Below are 23,291 nucleotides of genomic sequence, written 5' to 3' on the forward strand. Positions count from 1 at the left end.
CATTTGTGATATTGACCCCCCTTCGTTTCCCCACCAGGGAAGTTCTACTTAGTTGATGTTTCTATTTTGTACTGTCAATAACTGGGGTGCGTCTCATAGTTTGAAAAATACGGTGCTCAAAAACCAATAATAGGGATGATTTAAAAGAGACGCAGAACCCCGATCCAGCAGCCACATCGGCAGTCTCTGGCCGCTGGACTAGATCTATGTTAACCTCCTCATGTCTGGGGCATCCCCAGCGCCTCTTTTGATTAGTAGGACTAGCCCCACATCAATGTTGCGAAGTGACACATGACGCCACTCCAGGCCTACTAATCAGAAGAGGCACCATGCATATTGGCAGGTAGGAGTTAGTTCACAAGGCTCTGACCTGGCGGCAACAGACCACCAACATTGCCACTGGACAAGGGTCTTTGGAATCTTTTTACTCACCTCTAACCAATAGTGATATGGGCATCATCACCAGTGCAGAAACGACGTCACAACACTTTGGGCTCCAATACCACAACCACTTTTACCAAAAATAGCCCTAGGCCATGGCCAATATAGGTTTGCTTTTTGCGCGGCAATCCACTTACATGGTTACCAAGCACAAAGAAAAGAGGGAAAACAAACTGTGTCACAGGAACTTCAAAATTAAATTGTTGATCATCTCACATGGTCAATTTTCACTAGGTTGGAAACAAGATCATTTACAGTGGCTAAACTACGGATTTAGACTGCAGTTTTTTGTTTGTTTTTTTAGCAATATGCTTATTTTTTTTTTAATTATATATCACAATCTATATAAAACATAGAAATCTTACAATCTTCACACTGGCCACTGGGTTTTTTTTTTTAGACTCTAACTTCTTGTTGTTTCAGGAAACAACACATGTACATTAGACACAATGGTCGGACATAGATCCTATCTTTTTTTATTGAAGTGTCTAATTAGCGTGTGCAAAGGTAATTGTGAAAGGAGGGTAAGCTGTGACATTGCCTATTCTGATTGGTGGATTCTTTGTTTTCCAGCTATGTGTAGAAGAGTTATCTGCCATTGTCATTCTGCCTCTGATGATAATCAGCATGCTGAAAATAGTTCCTAAAAGGGCAGGAAGTATGAATATAAAAAAAGCCAAAAAGTCTATATCAAGGAGAGGAGCAGAGCAGCTGGGTCAGAAGTTAAAGAGGGGAATGATAAATGCAGCGATACAACACTCCCTGTTTCTACATAGAGCAGAGAAAAGAGAATGATTAACTGGGTAGAAAGGCAAAATGAGCAATTGTAAGTACACAGTGCTATATAATATGATGACTGCAATATATGAAGATGATAAATACTTTGATGGGAGGAGTGCTTCTTTAAACAATAGGTCATTTTTCGATGATGGTTCCCCTTTAAGACTCCAAAACCCAAGTTGCGGCTCCTAACATCGCTCTAAACTAATCAAGCAGGGGCAGCAGGTGGCAAGCGGCTGCTTGTGCCGCCTACATGAAGATTCGCCCTTCCTAGAGCTCCTATCATTTCCGCACAGTGGCCTCCTAATGCTGCTGTTTGAGTTGCTTATAAAGGACGGCGGGAGTGTAGAAAAGTGCAACAGTTAAGAAAACATGGCGTCGCCTATAGAACAGAAAATGTGAAAAAATACACAAACTATCAATATTTTCGCGCAAGATTGAAAACTATCCTTTTTCTACAAGAAATGAGCCGATGTCTCTTTCTCATTGCATCTGAAGCCTTTCAGATTTGCCCCCCTTACCCATGGTTACTCCAAAGATATGTTTTGTGATCGGCTAGAATGGGGGATGGGATGGATATTCTAACAAAACCAGCATTCAATCTATAGATCTAAAAGCAGATTAAAAAAAAAAAGTATCATTAAAATAAAAAAAAAAACTAACAAGGATAAATAGGTGACGGCACAGTACCATGTGCACAGCCTGCAACCTGACATAGGACTGACAGTCTGATAATAGGTAAATAAATCCCTTCATTATCGGCTGCTCCTGACAACCCCAAGTCATTCATCAGCATTATTCTATTCACTTCCTCAACGGCCAAAGAAAATTAAGACTTTCTGCACTTAGGCATGGACGCACATTTTTTTTTTTTATACTCCACACCCTTGAGTGAGGTTGTTAACAGATGACAAGTAAAATGTCGTCAGATGATCTGACTAGTATAGACAAGAACGGCAGAATAGCAGATAAAGGGCCAGATGGGAGAACGACTAATTACACAGTACCTAGAATTTGGGGAATACAGATAACATTTTAATTTCCATGAAAAAGTGATTACACTTTTTTCCAAAATGTGGTTATAACCACATTGTATCCATGTGTCCAATCTATGGGGGCCTTCAAGAGCCTAGCCAAGAGAGTAAAAGTCACATCCTAAGATGGTACATGCAATGTCTTTATATCTTGTTCTTAACTTTCTGCACAGGGAACGATCATACTCTTGGGGTGCTCCACAGTGATTTAAGTTGAGAGCAATTAGCTAAGCAGCTCAGGGTACTTAGGGTAGTTAGTCAAGAAGCACTGGGTATTTAGGGCACTTAGTCAATATGCAATAGGTATTTAGAGTACTTAGTCAAGAAGCACTGGGTATTTAGGGTACTTAGTCAAGAAGCACTAGGTATTTAGGGTACTTAGTCAATAAGCACTGGGTGCTTAGGTTACTTAGTCAAGAAGCACTGTGTACTTAAGGGACTTAGTCAATAAGCAATAGGTATTTAGGATACTTCAATAAGCACTGGGTACTTAGTTTACTTAGTCAAGAAGCATTGGGTACTTAGGGTACTTAGTTAAGAATCACTGGCTATTTAGGGTACTTAGTAGTGATGAGCGAGTGTACTCGTTGCTCGGGTGACTTCCGAGTACTTGTTATTGCTCGGAGATATAGTTTTCATCGCCTCAGTTGCATGATTTACGGCTTCCAGATACGCTGAATACATGTGGGAATTCCCTAACAAACAGGCATTCCTCACATGTATTCAGCATATCTGGAAGCCGTAAATCATGTAACTGAGGTGACGAAAACTATATCTCCGAGCAATAACAAATACTCGGAGGTCACCCGAGCGTGCTCGGGAAAACCCGGGCAACGAGTACACTCACTCATCAATAGTACTTAGTTGAGAAAAACTACACAGAACTTATTAAATGGAAAAGAAACACAAATTATAGAAATATAAAATAAAAATTAGTTATTTAAAATACTGCTTCTGCAGTGATAAGCATCACCACCGTTTGGACCACTAATTAGTGGCGCTGGAGTGCTGAAGTGTTTCAAATGGGTGAGTAATTACTTTTTATTATTTTTAATACATGGTTTACCCTTAGATAATCACTTAGCAGGGTAATATGTCTCATCCACACACTTCCACATCAGGAGATGAGCTGGGCGGCAGACGTCACATCTTCCAATATTTGCCAGATATCCTGCAAATCTCCTAATCTAATGAATATGCACAAGCGACAGGTATCACCCACCTGTCCTATTCCATGAAGAAATGAGTCTCGTTGGGTCTGGTCAACGAATAGGGCAGGTGTGCTATACCTACCACTTGCGAATGACAGCCAGCAGATATTGAAAGATGTGACACCGCTGGCCTTGCTAACCCCTAAATATGGAAAGATTATCTTCTGTGATAGAACTGTAGGCCAAAACCACAGAACACAAACCTACAACAAAATACCAAATCTTGGAGATGCCTTTTCACTATATTAAAGAGAAGCTATTAAGAATTTGCCCCAAATACCGATGTTTCTTATGAACATGTGCTGCCCCCCCCAAGATGTGACCCCCCCCCCCCCCGCGTCCTTTAATTGGTTTCGATATTCCCCTGCCTCCTTTATGTGTTTCAAGAGGCAGCAAAGTGGCGGCTCAGACACTCAAAGCTCCAGTCCAAGGGGGGATCATATTAATACAGGGTTGGGACAGGAATGAAGGATAGCAAAAGGTTAAAGAGAAGGGGCAGATGTGACTGTAGCTCTAGTAAAGGCCATCTGTTCCGTCTGGCAATGAGGAGGGAGATCGGATGACATGCTGGCATTAGCCCAGACCAAAAGGCTAGCCAGACGGTGTCCATGTTACCCTGATACTCTATGATAGTCAGCAGCAGACATGCCAGTACTCCTGTGACTACAACTCTCATTAGGACAAAACATATGGAATATAATTAAATCCTCAACATAGTAAAAAAAAAAAAACACCTTTTGACTAGACATGGTTTACATTTTAACGGGAATCTGTCATCAGAAAATGACCCATGGTTGAAATTAATTTTCATTATATTTATTTCTAAAAAAAAAATAAATAAATTGGCCAAATTTTTTTTGTAACAAAAACGATTTTTTTTTTTTTTTTTTTTTTTTTAATGTGATTTTAGAACTTTTACACTAGCCAGAAGAGGTTTTAAGACCCATATTACCTGTCCTTTCAGAAAGAGTTTTCAGCAGGGTCATTATCATCAGAGGCAGGATCACAATGACGGGTAACACCTCTATACACAGCCGATAACAGGATCCACCAATACCAATAGACGATGTCCCTGCTTCATTTCTCCTCACAATCACTTCTGCACCCGCACATTAGTTGCTTAATTTCAAAAGGTAGGGTCAGAGTCTGTTCACTGTGGCTAATGTACATGTATTTAACTGAAAAAAATGAACTGGAGTACAGTTGGTATGCATGCAAATAGGAGCGTGTTCACACTGGCCATTAAACTGACAAAACCTAAGACAGAAACAAAATGAACATATATTGTGATAAAAAAAAAGCGTAAAGTACATCCCACTAGTGTCAGGGTGTACCCAAATCGGGATGGTCCTGACCTGTAATAGTTAGGACCATCCCAATTTGTGTACACCTGGATGCTGGTGGGACAGTTTTTACACCTTTTTTGATCAAAAACAATGTTTACCAAGTACCCTATGTTGTTTATATGCATTATTGTGTTCACTTATTTACTTACAGCATGGTATATGTTCATTTTGTTTCTGCCTCAGGTTTTGTAATGTACATGCATTGTTTTCTGAAACAACAGAAAGTTAAAAGTCTAAAAAAAGCCCCAGTGGCCAGTGTGAAAATTGCAAGATTTATTTTTTAACTTAAAAAAATAAAAATAAAATATATATACACTGTGTTCCAAATTATTATGCAAATTGGATTTAAGTGTCATAAAGATTTAATTGTTTTGTTTTTCAAATAAACTCGTGGATGGTATTGTGTCTCAGGGCTCAATGTATCACTGAAATCAATCTTAAACACATGTGATAATTGGTTTTCCAGGTGATTCTAATTAAAGGAAAACTACTTAAAAATGATGTTCCACATTATTAAGAAGGTCACAGTTTTCAAGTAACATGGGAAAGAAAAAGGATCTCTCTGCTGCTGAAAAGCATCAAATAGTGCAATGCCTTGGTGAAGGGATGAAAACATTAGAAGTTTCCCGAAAACTGAGTTATCATCGTAGTGTTAAGAGATTTGTGGCTGTATCCGAGCACAGATGTGTTTATGCTGATAAAGGCATAATGAGGAAGATTTCTGCCAGGCAAGTTCATCGGATTAAGAGAGCAGCTGCTAAAAAGCCATTACAAAGCAGCAAACAGATATTTGAAGCTGCTGGTGCCTGTGGAGTCCCTCGAACCTCAAGGTGTAGGCTCCTTCAAAGGCTTGCTGTGGTGCATAAACCTACAATTCGGCCACCCTTAAACAGTGTTCACAAGCAGAAATGGTTGCAGTGGGCCCAAACATACATGAAGACTAATTTCCAAACAGTCTTGTTTACTGATAAGCGTTGAGCAACCCTGGATGGTCCAAATGGATGGAGTAGTGGATGGTTGGTGGATGGCCACCATGTCCCAACAAGGCTGCAACGTCAGCAAGGAGGTGGAGGAGTCATGTTTTGGGCCGGAATCATGGAGAAACAGCTGGTAGGGCCCTTTAAGGTTCCTGAAGGTGTGAAAATGACCTCTGCAAAGTATACTGTCTAGAGTTTCTGACTGACAACTTTCCTCCATGGTATAAAAAGCAGAAATGTGCCTTCAGGAGCAAAATCATCTTCATGCTGACAATGCACCATCTCATGCTGCAAAGAATACCTCATTGGCTGCTATGGGCATAAAAGGAGTTAAACTCATGGTGTGGCCACCATCTTCCCCTGACCACAACCCTATAGGGGACCTTTGGAGTATCATCAAGCAAAAGATCTATGAGTGTGGGAGGCAGGTCACATCAAAACAGCAGCTCTGGGAGGCTATTCCGACTTCATGCAAAGAAATACAAGCAGAAACTCTCCAAAAACTAACAAGTTCAACAGATGGAAGAATTGTGAAGGTGATATCAAAGAAGGGTTCCTATGTTAACATGTAACTTGGCCCGTTAGGATGTTTTGGAGTTAAATAGCATTTTTGTTCAGTTAATGTGACCTCCTAATGCTGCAAATTCCACAAATGAGCATTTTCAGTTCTTTAAAACATATCAAATGTTTAGAAATTCCACTGTGCTTAATAATTTGGAACAGTGCATTTTAAGTTTTTATTCATTTTGGAGATTATACTGTTATCATTGGGAGGTTTCTTCAATAAAATTCGATGTATACTCTAACGGGTGATTACTTTTATTAGACTGACTGTCACTTGCACCGACCATTTAGGAAAATCCGAGAAAAATGTCAGTTGCATAATAATTTGGAACATAGTGTATACATATATATATATATATATATATATATATATATATATATATATATATATATATATATGTATATATATATATATACACATACACATATATATATATATATATATATATATATATATATATATACACACACACACACACACACACACACACACACACACACACAGTACAGACTAAAAGTTTGGACACAAAGATCTTTCTGTATTTTCGTGACTATGAAAATTGTACATTCACACTGGAGGCATCAAAACTGCGAATTAACACATGTGGAATTATATACGGCCCTCCAAAGGGCATTACTGCTGCACAAGGTGGCTCTTTCAGTTACAAACGCCTGGGGGGGGGGGGGATGACAGGTCCCCTTTAAAAACAGAATCTAACTCCAAGTAAATCAAACTTCTGTGAAATCAAACTGTCCACTTAGGAAGCAACACTGTTTGACAATCAATTTCACATGCTGTTGTGCAAATAGAATAGACAACAGATGGAAATTATTGGCAATTATTAAGACACCCTCAATAAAAGAGTGGTTCTGCAGGTGGGGACCATAGACCACATCTCAGTACCAATGCTTTCTGGCTGATGTTTTGGTCACTTTTGATTTTGAATGTTGGTTGTGCTTTTACACTTGTGGTAGCATGAGACGGACTCTACAACCCACACAAGTGGCTCAGGTAGTGCAGCTCATCCAGGACGGCACATCAATGCGAGCTGTGGCAAGGTTTGCTGTGTGTCAGCGTAGTGTCCAGAGGCTGGAGGCACTACCAGGAGACGTGAAGGTTTCTGTAGGAGGGCAACAACCCAGCAGCAGGACCGCTAACTCAGCCTTTGTGCAAGGAGGAACAGGAGGAGCACTGCCAGAGCCCTGCAAAATGACCTCCAGCAGGTCACAAATGTGCATGTGTCTACACAAACGGTTAGAAACCGACTCCATGAGGATGGCCTGAGTGCCCGATGTCCACAGATGGGGGTCAGTAATGGTGTGGGGTGGCATTTCTTTGGAGGGCCGTACAGCCCTCCATGTGCTCGCCAGAGGTAGCCTGACTGCCATTAGGTACCGAGATGAGATCCTCAGACCCCTTGTGAGACCATATGCTGGTGCGGTTGGCCCTGGGTTCCTCCTAATGCAGGACAATGCCAGACCTCATGTGGCTGGAGTGTGTCAGCAGTTCCTGCAAGATGAAGGCATTGAAGCTATGGACTGGTCCGCCCGTTCCCCACACCTGAATCTAATTGAACACATCTGGGACATCATGTCTCGCACCATCCACTAATGTCACATTGCACCACAGACTGTCCAGGAGTTGGCGGATGCTTTAGTCCAGGTCTGGGAGGAGATCCCTCAGGAGACCATCCGTCGCCTCATCAGGTGCATGCCCAGGTGTTGTAAAGAGATCATACAGGCACGTGGTGGCCTACTACTGAGCATCATCATCCTTGTCTTGAGGTATTTCCACTGATCTTGGATCAGCCTGTAACTTAATTTTCCACTTTGATTTTGAGCATCATTCCAACTCCAGACCTCCAGGGATAGTAGTTGTGATTCACGTTGATCATTTTTAGGTTTTATTGTTCCCAACACATTCCACTATGTAATGAATAAAGATTTACTACTGGAATATTTCTTTCAGTGATATCTAGGATGTGGGATATTCGTGTTCCCTTTATTTTTTTGAGCAATATATATATATATATATATATATATATATATATATATATATATATATATTCGGAATCGGAAGTTCCGTATGGTTCCCAGGGTCTGGAGGAGAGGAGACTCTCCATTAGGCCCTGGGATCCATATTCATGTAAAAAATAAAGAATTAAAATAAAAAATATGGATATACTCACCCCTCCGGCGGACCCTGGACCTTAGCGATGTAACCAGCAGCCTCCGTTCCTAAGAATGCAGTGAGTTTAGGACCTGCGATGACGTCGCGGCTTGTGATTGGTCGCGTGAGCGGTCACATGAGCGGTCACGCGACCAATCACAAGCCGCGACGTCATCGAAGGTCCTTAACTCTGCATTCTTAAGAACGGAGGCACCGCTAAGAGCAGGGGCCGCCGGAGGGGTGAGTATATCAATATTTTTTATTTTTATTCTTTATTTTATACATGAATATGGATCCCAGGGCCTGAAGGAGAGTTTCCTCTCCTCCAGAACCTGGGAACCATTCCGATATTTTGTGTCCCATTGATATGCATTGTTATCGGGTATCGGCGAGATCCGATATTTTGCCGGTATCGGCCGATCCAATCTGATACCGATACCTTTGCATATCGGAAGGTATCGCTCAACACTAGTTATAACACCCCTCACATTTTTGTAAATATTTTATTATATATAATCACGGGACAACACTGAAGATATGACACGTCCAAAGTGTTAATATTTTGCGCGACCACAATTATTTTCCAGCACTGCCTTACATCTCTTGTACATCTAGTTTACTAGAGCTTCTCCGTTTGCCACTGGAATCCTCTTCCACACCTCCATGATGACATAACGGAGCTGGTGGATGTTGGGAAACTTTGTGCTCCTCCTTTTCCATTTGAGGATGCCCCACAGATGCTCATTAGGGTTTTGGTCTGGATACATGCTTGGTCAGTCCAGCACCTTTACCTTCAGTTTCTTTAGCAAGGCAATGGTGGTCTTATATGTGTGTTTTGAGTCGTTATGTTGGAATACTGCCCTGTGGCCCAGTTTCTGAAGGGAGGGGATCATGCTCTGCTTCTGTATGTCACAGTACATGTTGGCATTCATCCTTCACTCAATGAACTGTAGCTCCCAACAGCCGGCAGCACTCATGCAGCATGACACTCCCACCACCATGCTTGATTGTAGGCAGTACACACTTGTCTTTGTACTCCTCACCTGGTTGTTGTCACACAGGCTTGACACCATCTGAATCAAATAAGTTTATCTTGGTCTCATCAAACCATAGGACGAGGTTCCAGTAATCCCTGTCCTTAGTCTGTTTGTCTTCAGCAAACGGTTTGTGGGCTTTCTTGTGCATCATGTGAAGAGGCTTCCTTCTGGGAAGACAGCCATGCACACCAATATGATACAGTGTGCGGCGTATGGTCTGAGCACTGACAGGCGGGACACCCCATCCCTGTAACCTCTGCAACAATGGTGGCCGAACTCCTACATCTATTGTGAGTGCACTCAGCTTCTTTGGTCGTCCATGGCGAGGCCAATTCTGAGTGGAACCTGTCTTGTTACACTGCTGTATGGTCTTGGCCACCGGCCTGCAGCTCAGTGTCAGGGTGTTGGTAATCTTCTTATAGCCTCAGCCATCTTTAAGTGGAACAATTCTTTTTTTTTTTTTTTCAGATCCTCAGAGAGTTCTTTGCCATGAGGCGCCATGTTGAGCTTCCAGTGACCAGTATGAGAAAGTGTGAGAGCGAAAACACCATATTCTACACACCTGCTCCCCATCCATACCTGAGACCTTGTAACACTAATGAGTCACATGACACCAGGGAGGGAAAATGGCTAATTGGGCACAATTTGACCATTTTCACTTAGGGGTGTACTCACTTTTGCCGCCAGTGGTTTAGACATTACTGGCTGTGTGTTGAGTTATTTAGATAGCACACCAACTTTACACTGTTATACAAGCTGTACACGGACTACTTTACATTGTCTCAAAGTGTCAGATCTTCAGTGTTGTCCCATGAAAAGATATAATAAAAGAATTACAAAAATATCACTTTTGTGATATACGTTATGTAACATAAAAGCCTGATTTAAACAATTTTCTGATCAAAGCTTCTTTTTTAAAGCTATTCCCACACAAGGACCACACCGATTTTTCTAAATGATCCCCTCAAACTTGTAGGATATTGCACACTTCATTTTTTTACATTTCACTGGCCGAGTCCCCTATAGATGTGACCCACACACCGACTCGTATAATGGAAGAACAGCCTGGAGAGCGGCGAACGCTGCCGGGGACACATCCGTCATGTGTCAAGTTGTGTCCCAAGATGTGTATTATGCACTAGGCGCTATCTGGCATCTAGCGACCTCATTACTCTGACGGTGGTGACATCAGAACTTTCTCCGCGGAGATTTGTGTGGTTGTCACGCCACGAACTACGCCAGGATGAAGTACCAAGCACATATAGGCTTTCCACTGCGAGTCTGTCAGGAAATATCAAGTGTTTTTTCGTGTGTGGTTCTCTTCGCTTGACTCTAGTTGCGGAAGCAAAAAAAAAAAAAAAAGAAAAGAATTTCCCGAAAACACGTCAAGTTACGTTGTTGCTTCCAAAATGTGTGGTTTCTAGAATAAACCTGAGGTTTGGGGCGAACACGTTCCAGTATATTGCGCCGGAGGTGACGGTGCCGAGTGAGTACAGGGACCTGGAGCACAAGGGAAGGAACTTTTAATACCTGGCTTGTTAGCATATCATCATTTCATTTACGGCATCCACCCAAGGAGCACAATTTACTTGGTAATCATCTCTATGTGTGGTCTTCCCCTCCTCGTTGCTGCTGCCAAGCTTCAGCCCCAAAGGCAGCTACTACATTGCTTCACAAGCAGTTAAAATGTCCAAATGTAATATATCGCCCATCCTACTTTGATGTTTAATGGGAAAGCGTTGCTCTTAAAGCGCACCTGCCGTCCCCAAACTGCGGCATTGTGGAAAGGAACTCGTCAATTACGTTGGCGTTAATTGATGTAATGAGGACGTGAAGTTTTTAGTTTAGTTTTTTATTATTTAGGCAACTGACTAAATATTACACATACAAATGTATCTTATAGTTCAACCGCATCTCCAATAACGATAAACCAGATTACTAATAAGGAAATCAAATCAGAAGATCTCAAGTCACCCAAACTCGTAAATCATTGTCGCTCCAGCTGTTCAGGAACTACAACTCTCAGCACTCCATGATAGACACAGTTGGGGTACCGCAGGTTGCTAATTCTTGATCTATATCGACACACTGACGGCATACTGATGACACACAGATGGCACACAGATGACACACTGATGGCCTATTGATGGCCTATTGATGGCACACTGATGGCACACTGATGGCCTATTGATTGCACACTGATGGCACACTGATGACACACTGATGGCCTATTGATGGCACACTGATGACACACAAATGGCACACTGATGGCATACTGATGACACACAGATGGCCTATTGATGGCACACTGATGGCATACTGATGACACACAGATTGCATACTGATGACACACAGATTGCATACTGATGACACACAGATGGCCTATTGATGGCACACTGATGGCATACTGATGACACACAGATTGCATACTGATGACACACAGATGGCATACTGATGGCACACTGATGGCATACAGAAGGCACACTGATGACACACAGATGGCACACTGATGACACAAATGGCACACTGATGACACACAGATGGCACACTGATGACACAAATGGCACACTGATGACACACAGATGGCATACTGGTGACACACAGATGGCATATTGATGGCACACTGATGGCATACTGATGACATACGGACGGTATACTAATGACACACAGATGGCACACGGATGACACCGGTACTATTTTTTCCTGGTACCGATTTTATACGGAAATGTAAAGGGGGCCTAAGGTGTATTAGTGGAGTATTAGGTTGAAAGATAACCACCTCCAGGTCTTATAACGCTGAGCAATGAACTAGGCATCATTCAGAAGTTAGTTTTTCTCACGTATGAGAAAAACGGACAGATTATTTTTATCAGAGTTTGGTCCATGTGTCATCTGTTTTTCTCGCACATGAAGAAAACAAACGTTTCTCCTTTCTCACAGTCAGAAAAAAAATCGGTCTGAATTCAGATGTCATCCAAGTGCGTTTCGTTTTTTTTACGGACCCATAGACTTGCATTTCCGATTGACTCCGTCCCTCGGATCAAAATCAGACATATCTAATATTTCCAGCAGACCCCTAAAACAGTCCGGGAAAAATGACGAACATGTGAATGAACCCATAGACTATCACAGATAGGTATCCGTGGAAACCATAGATAACAATCATACACAAAAATCAGACGTCTGAATGAGGCTTTACCTTTCCATTGTATAATCAGTGACCCCACCCATAGGCCCCATCACGTCTATTTTTCACGTACGTGTGAAATCCATTTCTTTGGTTAAGGCTAGCACACATTATAGCGTTCTGGTTCTGTTTACTTGTCCAATGGTGTCCTCCAAAAACGGACAGCAGTACAGATGCCATCCTTGTGCTGAGGGTTTTTTTTTTTATGGAGGGCCCATTTACTTTGCCATTAACTAAAGGAGGAGTTTGGGAAAAAAATTAGTTTATTTTTGTAATTTTTAACGAGAAAGATTCAACACTGATGGTAAAAATGGACACAGACTAAAAAAGGATGCAAATATTATGCACCACATTGATAAAAAAAATAGACGTCAGTTTTTCACGTATAACCGGATTTTTCATGGATAGAACTAATTATCCATTATAGTCTATGAAGCTGTTCATGGAATAAGGATAACTGATTTCACAGATTTTCCCTGCAAAAAAAAACAAAAACCCAGCCAGCCATTGTGCAGGAAGCTACAACACTGGGGCAGGAGATGGGGGGAAACAGAAGAGATGCAGAAAAAAGTGAATAACAATTCTACGTATCACTTGGATATCTGTTCCATGAAGCCCAATTTCAGGGGATTTTTTCACCTCAATCACAGCCAGCGTAGACTTCTCTGCCTCCCACTTTGCAGGGGCAGGGCAGTCTGAGATAACCAGCGCCTATACTAATAGCAAGATTTAATAAAAGGAGATTTGGCTGCGATGCAATTAAATTACATTCCAGTCTCTCGAGGTGAAATCTCATGCAAATTTCAAATCATAACATTGAACTCAATTAAATTCTTTTCTATTTAGTTTCGAGTGACTTTGATGTGATTTAATTACAAGGTTTTCACAACTGGGCCAAGTCATCGTTTAGCAGATCTAACTTGAGACCGAGCACGGACTGATGACACAAGTTGGCTATAAAAAAAAAGGGTGGGAAAAAAAAGGTTCCTATAATATTTTAATGACGATTAATTAATGTAAACAGAGATAAAGGAAATTAGAAAAGCATGGCTGCTGTCTTCCAATAGTAGCGCCACCGGCTGTTATGTCCAGTATTGCAGCCTTGGTCTACTGAAGTAAATGGGACTGAACTGCAATTCCAATACCAACCAGTAGACAAGAATGGCACTGTTTGTTTTTTTAAAGACATCAAGCCATGTCAAGTTTCTTGTAACCCAGTTCAAACCCTTTAATGAGACTTGATCCAATCAAAGCTAAAGGGACTATGTCAGAAGTTTTTTGCTATGTAATCTGAAAGCAGCATGATGTAGGCGCAATGACTTTGATTCCAGTGATGTGTCACTTACAAGGCCGTGTTTTGCTGTTTAAATAAAATCAGCATTTTATCAGCAGGAGATTATCAATACAGGAATATATGTCTTGAGTCTCCTAGTAATCCACACCCCCACTACTGATTGGAAGCTCTCAAAAGCAGCCAATCAATGATGTGGGCGAGTTATACTGAATTCAGCATTCCCAGCTCTGCTAGATCTGCAGTAGAGAAAACTGTAATTCTATCATAACTGCTGCACTCAGTAAACTAAGTGATACATCACTGGAATCAGGGTCTCCGTCCCTGCATCATGCTGCTGTCAGATTACATAGCAAAAACCTGCTGGCAGATTTCCTTTAATGTTTAAACAATCTGAAGGTGTAGTCCTCCTCTGGGAACATTTATTTGTTGTTAGTTAAATACATGTATTTGGGGTAAAAATTCCGTTTAATTAAATATTTGCATTGTTTGGCTTTCAGGACTCAACTTTACTGTGGTCTGTGGTCAAAACTGAGCTGAGGGGAGGTGAGAAAAAAAATAAGATAAGATAACAGTTATAAACGCTCTCACTGACAGGATTCTCGGTTTACTGCTTCTGCGGCCAGCAGTACACGGTACATCACAGAGGCTACAGAAGTCAACTGATGCAAAAAACTTTACGAGACCCAATTGTAAAAATGATTTTTGGCCCCCATCTACTATATAATTGTCTAAGGGTCACTTCCGTCTTTCTGTCTGTCCTTCTGTCTGTCTGTCTGTCACGGATATTCATTGCTCACGGCCTCTGTCTGTCACGGAAATCCAACTCACTGATGGGTCGCGGCAAAACAGCCACGACCAATCAGCGACGGGCACAGTCAGGCGCCAAAATGGCCGCTCCTTCCTCCCGCAGTCAGTTCCCGCTCCATAATCCCCTCCAGTCAGCGCTCACACAGGGTTAATCGCAGCGCTGAGCCTTATTACGCGGTATAACGCACTCCATTAATGCTGCTATTAACCCTGTGCAACCAAATTTTTACTATTGATGCTGCCTAGGCTATGCAGCATCAATAGTAAAAAGATCTAATGTTAAAAATAATTAAAAAATCATTATATACTCACCTTTCGCCGCCTTTCCCGATCCTCGCGACGCTCCGGTAACCGCTCCATGCAAGCGGCAGGTTCCGGTGCCAAGTATGGTATGCGAGAAGGACCTGCCATGACGTCACGGTCATGTGATCGCGACGTCATCACATGTCCTGCGCTCATACCAACCCTGGGACCGGAAGCTGCCGTGTGCACCACACACAGAACCAGGACTTCAACGGGCCTTCGGAAGGTGAGTATATGTTTATTTTTTATTTTAAGTCTGTATACTACGTGGCTCTGTGCTGTATACTCCGTCGCTGTGCAATATACTACGTGGCTGGGCAATATACTACGTGACTGGGCAATATACTACGTGGCTGGGCAATATACTACGTGGCTGGGCAATATACTACGTGGCTGGGCAATATACTACGTGACTGGGCAAAATACTACGTGACTGGGCAATATACTACGTGACTGGGCAATATACTACGTGGCTGGCCAATATACTACGTGGCTGGTCAATATACTACGTGGCTGGGCAATATACTAAGTGGCTGGGCAAAATACTACGTGACTGGGCAATATACTACGTGGCTGGGCAATATACTACGTGGACATGCATATTCTAGAATACCCGATGCGTTAGAATTGGGCCACCATCTAGTTACATATATTAACGTAAAATAAAAAAAATTGTCCCCAAAAGTGGACAACCCCTTTAAAATGTGAGTTGCAGATAATACCCTCTAATTTATTAGTATAAAGTGGCGACTTCACTAATAAGGCCCCCTGAGTTTACCGGACCCCCTAAACGTGTTGTGCAGTGGTTGGATACAATCTAGAAGCCTGATATGTATTAAGGTCTCCCGTTTAATTTTAGATTCAGATTCGGCTTTTCCTTTTTACTGGCCGATGTTTTACGACGCCGACCTCCGCGTCACACCGTCATACATCCTATGACTCTCAGGTGTGTGTCAGTGTCCATTGACATCTCCCTGTGTTAAGTGTGAATCATCCGGCTGGCGCCAGGAAGGATCGCTCCACTATCATTATTCAATAAATCTCAAGGGTCACTGCTACCGCACTGAAGGCGAGCAGACAGTCCCGGATGACGTCACCAGATCCGTGGACGGAGGAGAGCAGGCCCGTCTCAATAATGCCATTAAATCCTCGACTAAGCAAGCAAGTCGAATACGGGCGGGTAGACAGAAGGCTTGGGACACAGTTTTGTCATAGTCTTGATGTCGTTTCAGAGTCTTAGATTTAGATCTGGTGCATGTGGAATTATAGTAAATGATTTCTTCCAGCAACAGCGCCACCAGCTGTTCACAGTTTATGCCTGGTATTGCAGCACGGCTCCATCAAAATAAATGGGGCTCTGCTGCTGCAATACCTGTAACAAGTTGTAGACATGAGCGGCGCTCTTTTAAGTCATCACTCACTTTTCATTTAACCCAGTTCAACCCATTCAATAAGACTGATCCAAACAAAGCAAATGTTCATGAAAATGTGGGTGGCAGGTCATTCCTGTTTACCTATCAGTTCTAAAATTGCTAACTGGTCTAATATGGTCCTCTGTGATTTACCGTACCACCCAAACGCTTTCTTCCATCCGACCACCCAATTTAGGAACATTGGTGCAGGTTATAGAAAGTGTCACATTGCAAAACTTCGATCCATGCAACATTGAAAAGTTGAAAATACATGAACCAGGGGTGGACATATCAATGATGCAACCAGTGCATTTGCACAGGGACCCCAAGAAGTAAGGGGACCCATTTCTACTTCCAAAGCAAGTGGAATTTTGCATTACGATGAGCTCTTGGGCTGCAAAGCGCCCAAATACTGCTGCATGGAGCCCTTTTTTGTCTGTGTCCGCAAGTGTCATGAACGATCATGCTTGGGAAGGTTGGGAGAGACAGCTGTCACCCAACTGAACCAATGTATATAGGGGCCTTAAGACTGTGCGAAGGGCAAACTTTTGGCAGCATGGAGGCTGAATGGTCAGCATTGGTGACTTGCAGAGCTAGGTCCCTGATTTGCAATGGCGATATCTGGACTCATCAGCTTTTTCTCACCTGCCCAAAATATGTGATTGGTACAGGGTTTAAGTCAAATAGCTTTATCATATGGACTTCAAGATTGGGACATTATGCCGTGAGCCCCAACGGGCACCAGGACTGATATGAATGATTACTGTATATCACTAAGGAATAAAACGGTTCTATACGAGCACAGACAAATGAACTTTATTTCAGACATGGAGAAAAGCAATTTATCAAGGTTTCACTAAATCATGGCAAACCCTGCAACCGGAGAAAGATTAATAGCAAAGAGCCTAATCGTCTGTGCCTGGGTTATAATATGGGAATAGGGGCGAGACTTGTATCTGCGGAGCAGACACGTTCTCCCACCCTCAGACTTCACAAGATTAGGAGAGCAGGGCTGCCCTGTCTCCTGCTGGGACGGGATCAGTGAATGCAGCAGGTGCTGTCCAAAAGGCACAAACTGATCCTGTTTCCGTGAAAATGTTGCCAGCTTGAGGGAGGAATCAGCCAAAATGAGCCCACACATGACGGCTGTTCAAAGCCTCTACCCCAGGGGCACTGGAAGCTTGTTAAACGCCGCGTCTCGTTAGGACATGTACCTTCTTTTCATGATACTAATGTGCAGATCCTCTTCCAGCTTTAGAGTCTGGATTTCTCCATTGCCTTTGGGACTCTCCTCCCCTGGGGAGAACACAGAACAGGGTTCCTTTTTCGGTATTCTGCTAGGTGGAAGTGGGATAGTTCTTTTCTCAGCTAGTCGTCCCCGATTCTGTGCAAGGAGGAGAAAAGACAAACGCTGAAGTATTCTGACGAGCAAGTTTTCATCATCGGATCTTTTACATGTTTAATACATAATCTTAAAGTCAAGCAGAACATATAAGAATACAAAGAATGTTTTACAAAAACTATTGAAAAATAATTCAAGAGTGTCTTTTTCATTTATACACTTTCAGACAATCTGTAAATTACTTTATGCCAAATTATGTTGCTTTGACCCTTGAAAAATTGCTACAAAGTGACGATCACTAAGTGCCTCCCTTCTGTGTAACTCTCTGTCCCCTGCCTGTTGTCGAGTACAATCTGTCTCTGGCAGCAGAGAAGCCATGACAGATTACAGGAAGCTGGGATTGGTCTTTTACTTTCTGCTCTCCTGTCTGTGAAACTGTATAAATTCATAGCAGAGCGACAGGCTTTCCGATCAGGACAGGCAAGGTCAATGCATGCTGGAAAGTGAGTGAAAAGGAAGTTCTGGTAACTATTGTGCTGAAAGAATGATGATAACTATAACCATAAAGTGAATGGTAGATTACAGAGAAGAATAATCGGGACAGTTCTAGGACATGTGCACCAAAACCAGTGTATATTTGTTGTTGGGTAAGGCAGCAGCATCAACACTTTATTTTCTACAGGTTTTGTATAAAAGCACAGATACTCTTCAAGTTGAGAAAAATAAGGATAATATTGGCATACACTATGCCCAGGGACTGGTTGCAGGCAGTATTTGTCTGCATGGACTGAAGATATGTATAAGTATTGCAAACAGACATCAGGTACCACTGATGCAGGCATTTCTGTATAATACAGTGTATATTAGGGCATAGGATTCCACATCTTTAAAGATATGGAGGGCATGTACCACAACAAATAATACATTAAAGAGTGGATGTCTTAGAGGGGGTCTGTCAGCATAAAATGAGCATTCAAACCAAAAAGGCGCTTGGTGCACCCTTGGTGAACTGTGGTGAATTCACTGAGCTGAACTGTGGTGAACTCAGTGACTTTTTCTCATGGTGCTGAGGTCACCGCAGTTCAGCCCGGCTGGGAACGCACCTCAGTGACCGCAGGTAAGCTCGATGATATCACTGTTGGTTACTGATGCTGCGCTCGCAGCAGCTCATTCAACAGTAGATCTCAGCCCGGACGGTCGCATCTTGGAAACTTCCAGGTTGAAAACTATCCACAGTCATAGATTACAGCGTGGGACAGAACGACTGACAGGTGAGGGATATTGTTGTTTTTTTACTGATGTTTTATTACAGGAGACGAAGGATTCAATGGAATGGGCATTAGGGGATTATAACGGTTTGTTATTTTTAAATAAAAATGGCAAAGTGTGTTTTGTTTTGATTTCACATAAAAATTGTTGATACTTGCTGAGTCTTTATTTGCCATATAGCTATAGGATTAGCAATGGATAGGTGTCTTATATAGACGCCTCTCCATTACTAATCCGTGGGCTTGATGTCACCAGACAATACAAAGGTGACATCAACCTCACAAATATTAATTCCACTTGACACCGCTACAGGGCAAGTGGGAAGACCCAGGCAAAGCGTTAGAATTGGCACATCTTTGTCTTTTCTGGGTGGCTTCGGGCTGCTATTTTTAAGCTGGGGGGGATGGGGCAATATCCATGGCCCGTTACTAGCCTGAAAATACTAGCCCCCAGCTGTTTGCTTTGGCATGGCTGGTTATCAAAAATGGGGGGGACCCCATGCCTTTTTAACGGGGGGACCCATCTATTCATGATAACAAGCCTTGCTGAAGCTGACAGCTGAGGGTTGCAGCCTGCAGTTGTCAGTTTTGCCTGGCTGGTTATCAAAAATACAGGGGAACCCAAGTCATTTTTTTTATTTATGGCGCAGGCGGCGGCTGATGAATACTCCCATCAGCCGCCGCCTGCTCTCACTGTTATAAGCGGCAGCAGGTATAGGCTGATGGGAGTAATAGTCCAATCAGCTGCCGCCTGCTGTCACTGTTATCAGTTGAATATAACTCATCATTCTCACCTGCTCGCACTGATCACCGGCAGAGCAGGGGAGAATGATGAGAGCGGTCTTCAGCACCCGGCGCCAGGAAATAGTGCTAACTGTATCGCTGTTTCCCAGGTGCCGGGACGTGTGGTACTGATTTGGCACTTGGTTGCCACACGAGCTCCACAAGTATTACACACACGGACACATGGACACACAGACACGGATATCTCCGGTACTGGGTTTTATGGTTCCGGAAATATCAGGACGTGAGAAACTGGCCTTACAGTACCAGCAAAAACTATGAAATTTCATGCACACACATTGTTTTTTTTATTCCTGACTGATTTGGAAAACTGCTGCGTTTTTGCAAACTGCAACATGTCACTTTCTTTCAGCAATTTTTTACCCATAAAAAGCAATGGGTAAGTGAAAAAACGCAGCAAAAATCTTTTTTTATTTGGGGTCGAGGGGGGGTACTAAACTTTATCAGCATGCACAAGAGACCATTAAAATGTAAAATGCAGCAAAAACTCAGTAAAACCTGCTTTTCTGAAGCTGCTTCTTTACTGCCAAGAGTGCAGCTTTTACCAGCGGGGAAAAAAAACGCAACATGTGAACATAGCCTAAGGCTGTGGTGCTCATGGTGAGTTTTTGATGCTGCATACTTTGGAAAAAATGCACGGAACCTATTTTACTTAATGGGTGCCGATAATCTGCAACATCAAAAACTCACCAAAATCTCATAGTGTTCTCAAGATGGAGCATCACTTCAGCTGATCGAGGGACAAGCGATCAGCAAGACTGAGCGATTAAGGCTACGTTCCCACGATGAGCTTTTGGCAAGTCTTCGATGTTGCCGATTTTCCGAACCTATTAAGTAAAATAGGTCAGTTGCATATATATTTTTATTTTATTTTAAATACGCAGCGTAAGAAAAATCACCATAAACTCATTGTGGGAATGTAGCCTAATGAATACAAAGCTATATATAAATATATACTTTAAAACAATCACTTTGAGCAGTGAACACAACCAGCCAGAGATATGCACTTTTTTTTCCCCTATTGACACCGACCTTCACTGCATAATGCAAATTGGCATGTTATAAGCTAATGGTAGCCAGAAAATAATAAAAAAAAAACCTGTACATCCTGCCAGACAGAGGAAAAAAAAAAAAAAAAAAGTCTACTCGGAGAGGACACAGGAAAGGATTCATTGTGATTGAATGTGCGTCAGAGAGAAAAGATAGCGACTGCATCATAAAAACTCTTTATAGCCATTAAGGTGCGGAGGGGCAGTTAGCAGTCGTCAGGGAACATCCAGGGACTCGTGATTAATAACAAGAAAGGATATGCAGGCATTTAACTGCGACACTGGGAGAGAAGGTGACTATCTGCAGGAGGAGGACAGGCACCATTTCCCAGCTGTCACAGCTCCTGTCTGACCTTTCACCCTCCCCCTAAGACTTCCGAGGATGTCATAGTCTTCCTCAAAAGTCTTTTAATGAGCATTTACATAAAAGAAAAATCTACACAGACAGAAAGGGCAAAAACCACACCGAGAAGCTTTGCCGTACTACAAAAGCAAAATTATGTATCACCTGATTATTATTTAGAGCCAAAAATATTTCTGCAACTGTTAACTTTACAAAGCACTTTGAAAAATGTAGTTCTATTGGGCACCTTGAGGGGGCGCTGCATGACACGGAGATTCCCGCCATGGCGTCCATTGTGCCATGCACTAACCCTCTTTCAGGCTATCCTCTAGGCAGTGGATAAAGTTGACCTCTGGTGCCTGTCAATTTGTCTGGCTGACCGACTATTACTAATGATGACCCCCCATTACATACGTGGATACACGGACTGGGTGGAGCAAGCAAGGGGTTCCTAATAATATTTGATGTTTCCATACTCTTTCATTACAAAGGATTGGACATGTTGTGAATCCAATATGTTTGATCCTTCTTTTGCCCAGCGTCTGCTATTGAATGGTAGAGATCAGTTCTACCCAAATCAGAGCATTCAGCCAACGTACGTCTGATGTGTATGGCCACCTTAAAGGGATTCTCCTGGATTTAAAAAAAAAAAAAAACTTGGTTGGAAATTAGTTAACGTAACAAAGTTGAGTAAAAAGTTTCGGAGGATCAGGAGTGAGACCGGAGTAGTGCAAACTTCCTTTGCCAGCACTCAAATGCCAGCATCCTTCTCATTTCTGGACCCCCGCAAGATCACTAGGCCTAAGAAGTGACCGGGGGGATGGTTATTAATCAGAAAAGGCTCCCAGGATGTTGTCATTGCAGTGGCAGCCAAGAAAGTTCGCAGGACACTTGGCTCCAAGGTGGATGCAAGAATAGGATCCCGGGAATGTATAACCATTAATTACCTATTCAATTCCCTGGTTCTGCAGCCATGACTTCACTTCCAAAAATGTACATGACCATTAGTGACCCCAGTGGTGACATTTGCATGACCAGAACGTGGCCAACGAGGCCAGTGATTGGCTGCACCGGTCATGAAAATGATGGACCAGTGAGCGGCCATTAATGGCGCTGGTTATGTTGGCAGGTTGTCTGCAGGAGAGGATCCATCCACACAAGCTCTCATGTATGTTGGGGACAATTTTAATGTCCCATCAGAGAAATCAAGTTTGGATTTTGTTTCCCCGAAAGATAAATGGCGCTGCTGGCAACCGGTTATCCCCTACGGAAATAACATTCCAGTTCAGGGAGTTGGAGAAGACAGCTTTCTGCCCAAAACGATCCTTCTGCAGCTGCTATCTTCTGCGTGTGGCCGCTTTATCTCTTCCTCGCAGTGTCAGCCGTCACAAATAACCTCTGGATAAAAATTGCTGAAAATGGAGGGATCCGACACTTTACAAATGCCTTCCGATCTGAAGGCTGCGTGCTCGCTCGTATAATCAGTGGGCAGATGTCATTTTAATGCATCTCTCAATCATCTGGCGCACACGTATCATTATCACGTCTGATCAGCACTCATTTTTAGTGATGGTGAATCGATCCTCCCGATTTGCCGATTTAGCAGTCGATAGAATACAATGGGCGAATTGATTTGTGAAATGTCCACATCAATTAGGAAAGAAGGAGACAAGAGGTTGGCAAAGCATTTTGATCCACACGCATTTATAGATGGCAGATAGGTAGTAAAGCGATTGGCCAATTTTCTTTGAAACATTTCTAGCGTGAAGTCCCAGCAATTGCCAGGATATTCCATACATTTTCTAAGACAGATAATCTAGAATTAATTAAATCCAATCCATAGACAATAAAACGACTTTGATGGATTTGGTCCAAAATTTGAGCAGAGCACATCATTCTTGTCTCAAATTCTTCATGGCTTT

The 23,291-nt window shown here is 42.5% G+C and overlaps 1 protein-coding gene across 6 annotated transcripts in view; it reads right to left on the bottom strand.

Moving 5' to 3' along the window:
- SAMD11 (sterile alpha motif domain containing 11) overlaps nt 1-23,291 on the bottom strand; it is a 164,613-nt gene that overhangs the window by 93,832 nt on the left and 47,490 nt on the right. For all 6 annotated transcript variants that reach the window (XM_077250034.1, XM_077250033.1, XM_077250038.1 and 3 more), the window contains exon 3: nt 17,778-17,947. In XM_077250034.1, coding sequence (XP_077106149.1) covers nt 17,778-17,947 — 170 coding nt within the window. The remainder of the gene's footprint in view (nt 1-17,777; nt 17,948-23,291) is intronic.

This window comes from Ranitomeya variabilis, chromosome 4, assembly GCF_051348905.1.
Source record: "Ranitomeya variabilis isolate aRanVar5 chromosome 4, aRanVar5.hap1, whole genome shotgun sequence".
NCBI lineage: Eukaryota > Metazoa > Chordata > Amphibia > Anura > Dendrobatidae > Ranitomeya > Ranitomeya variabilis.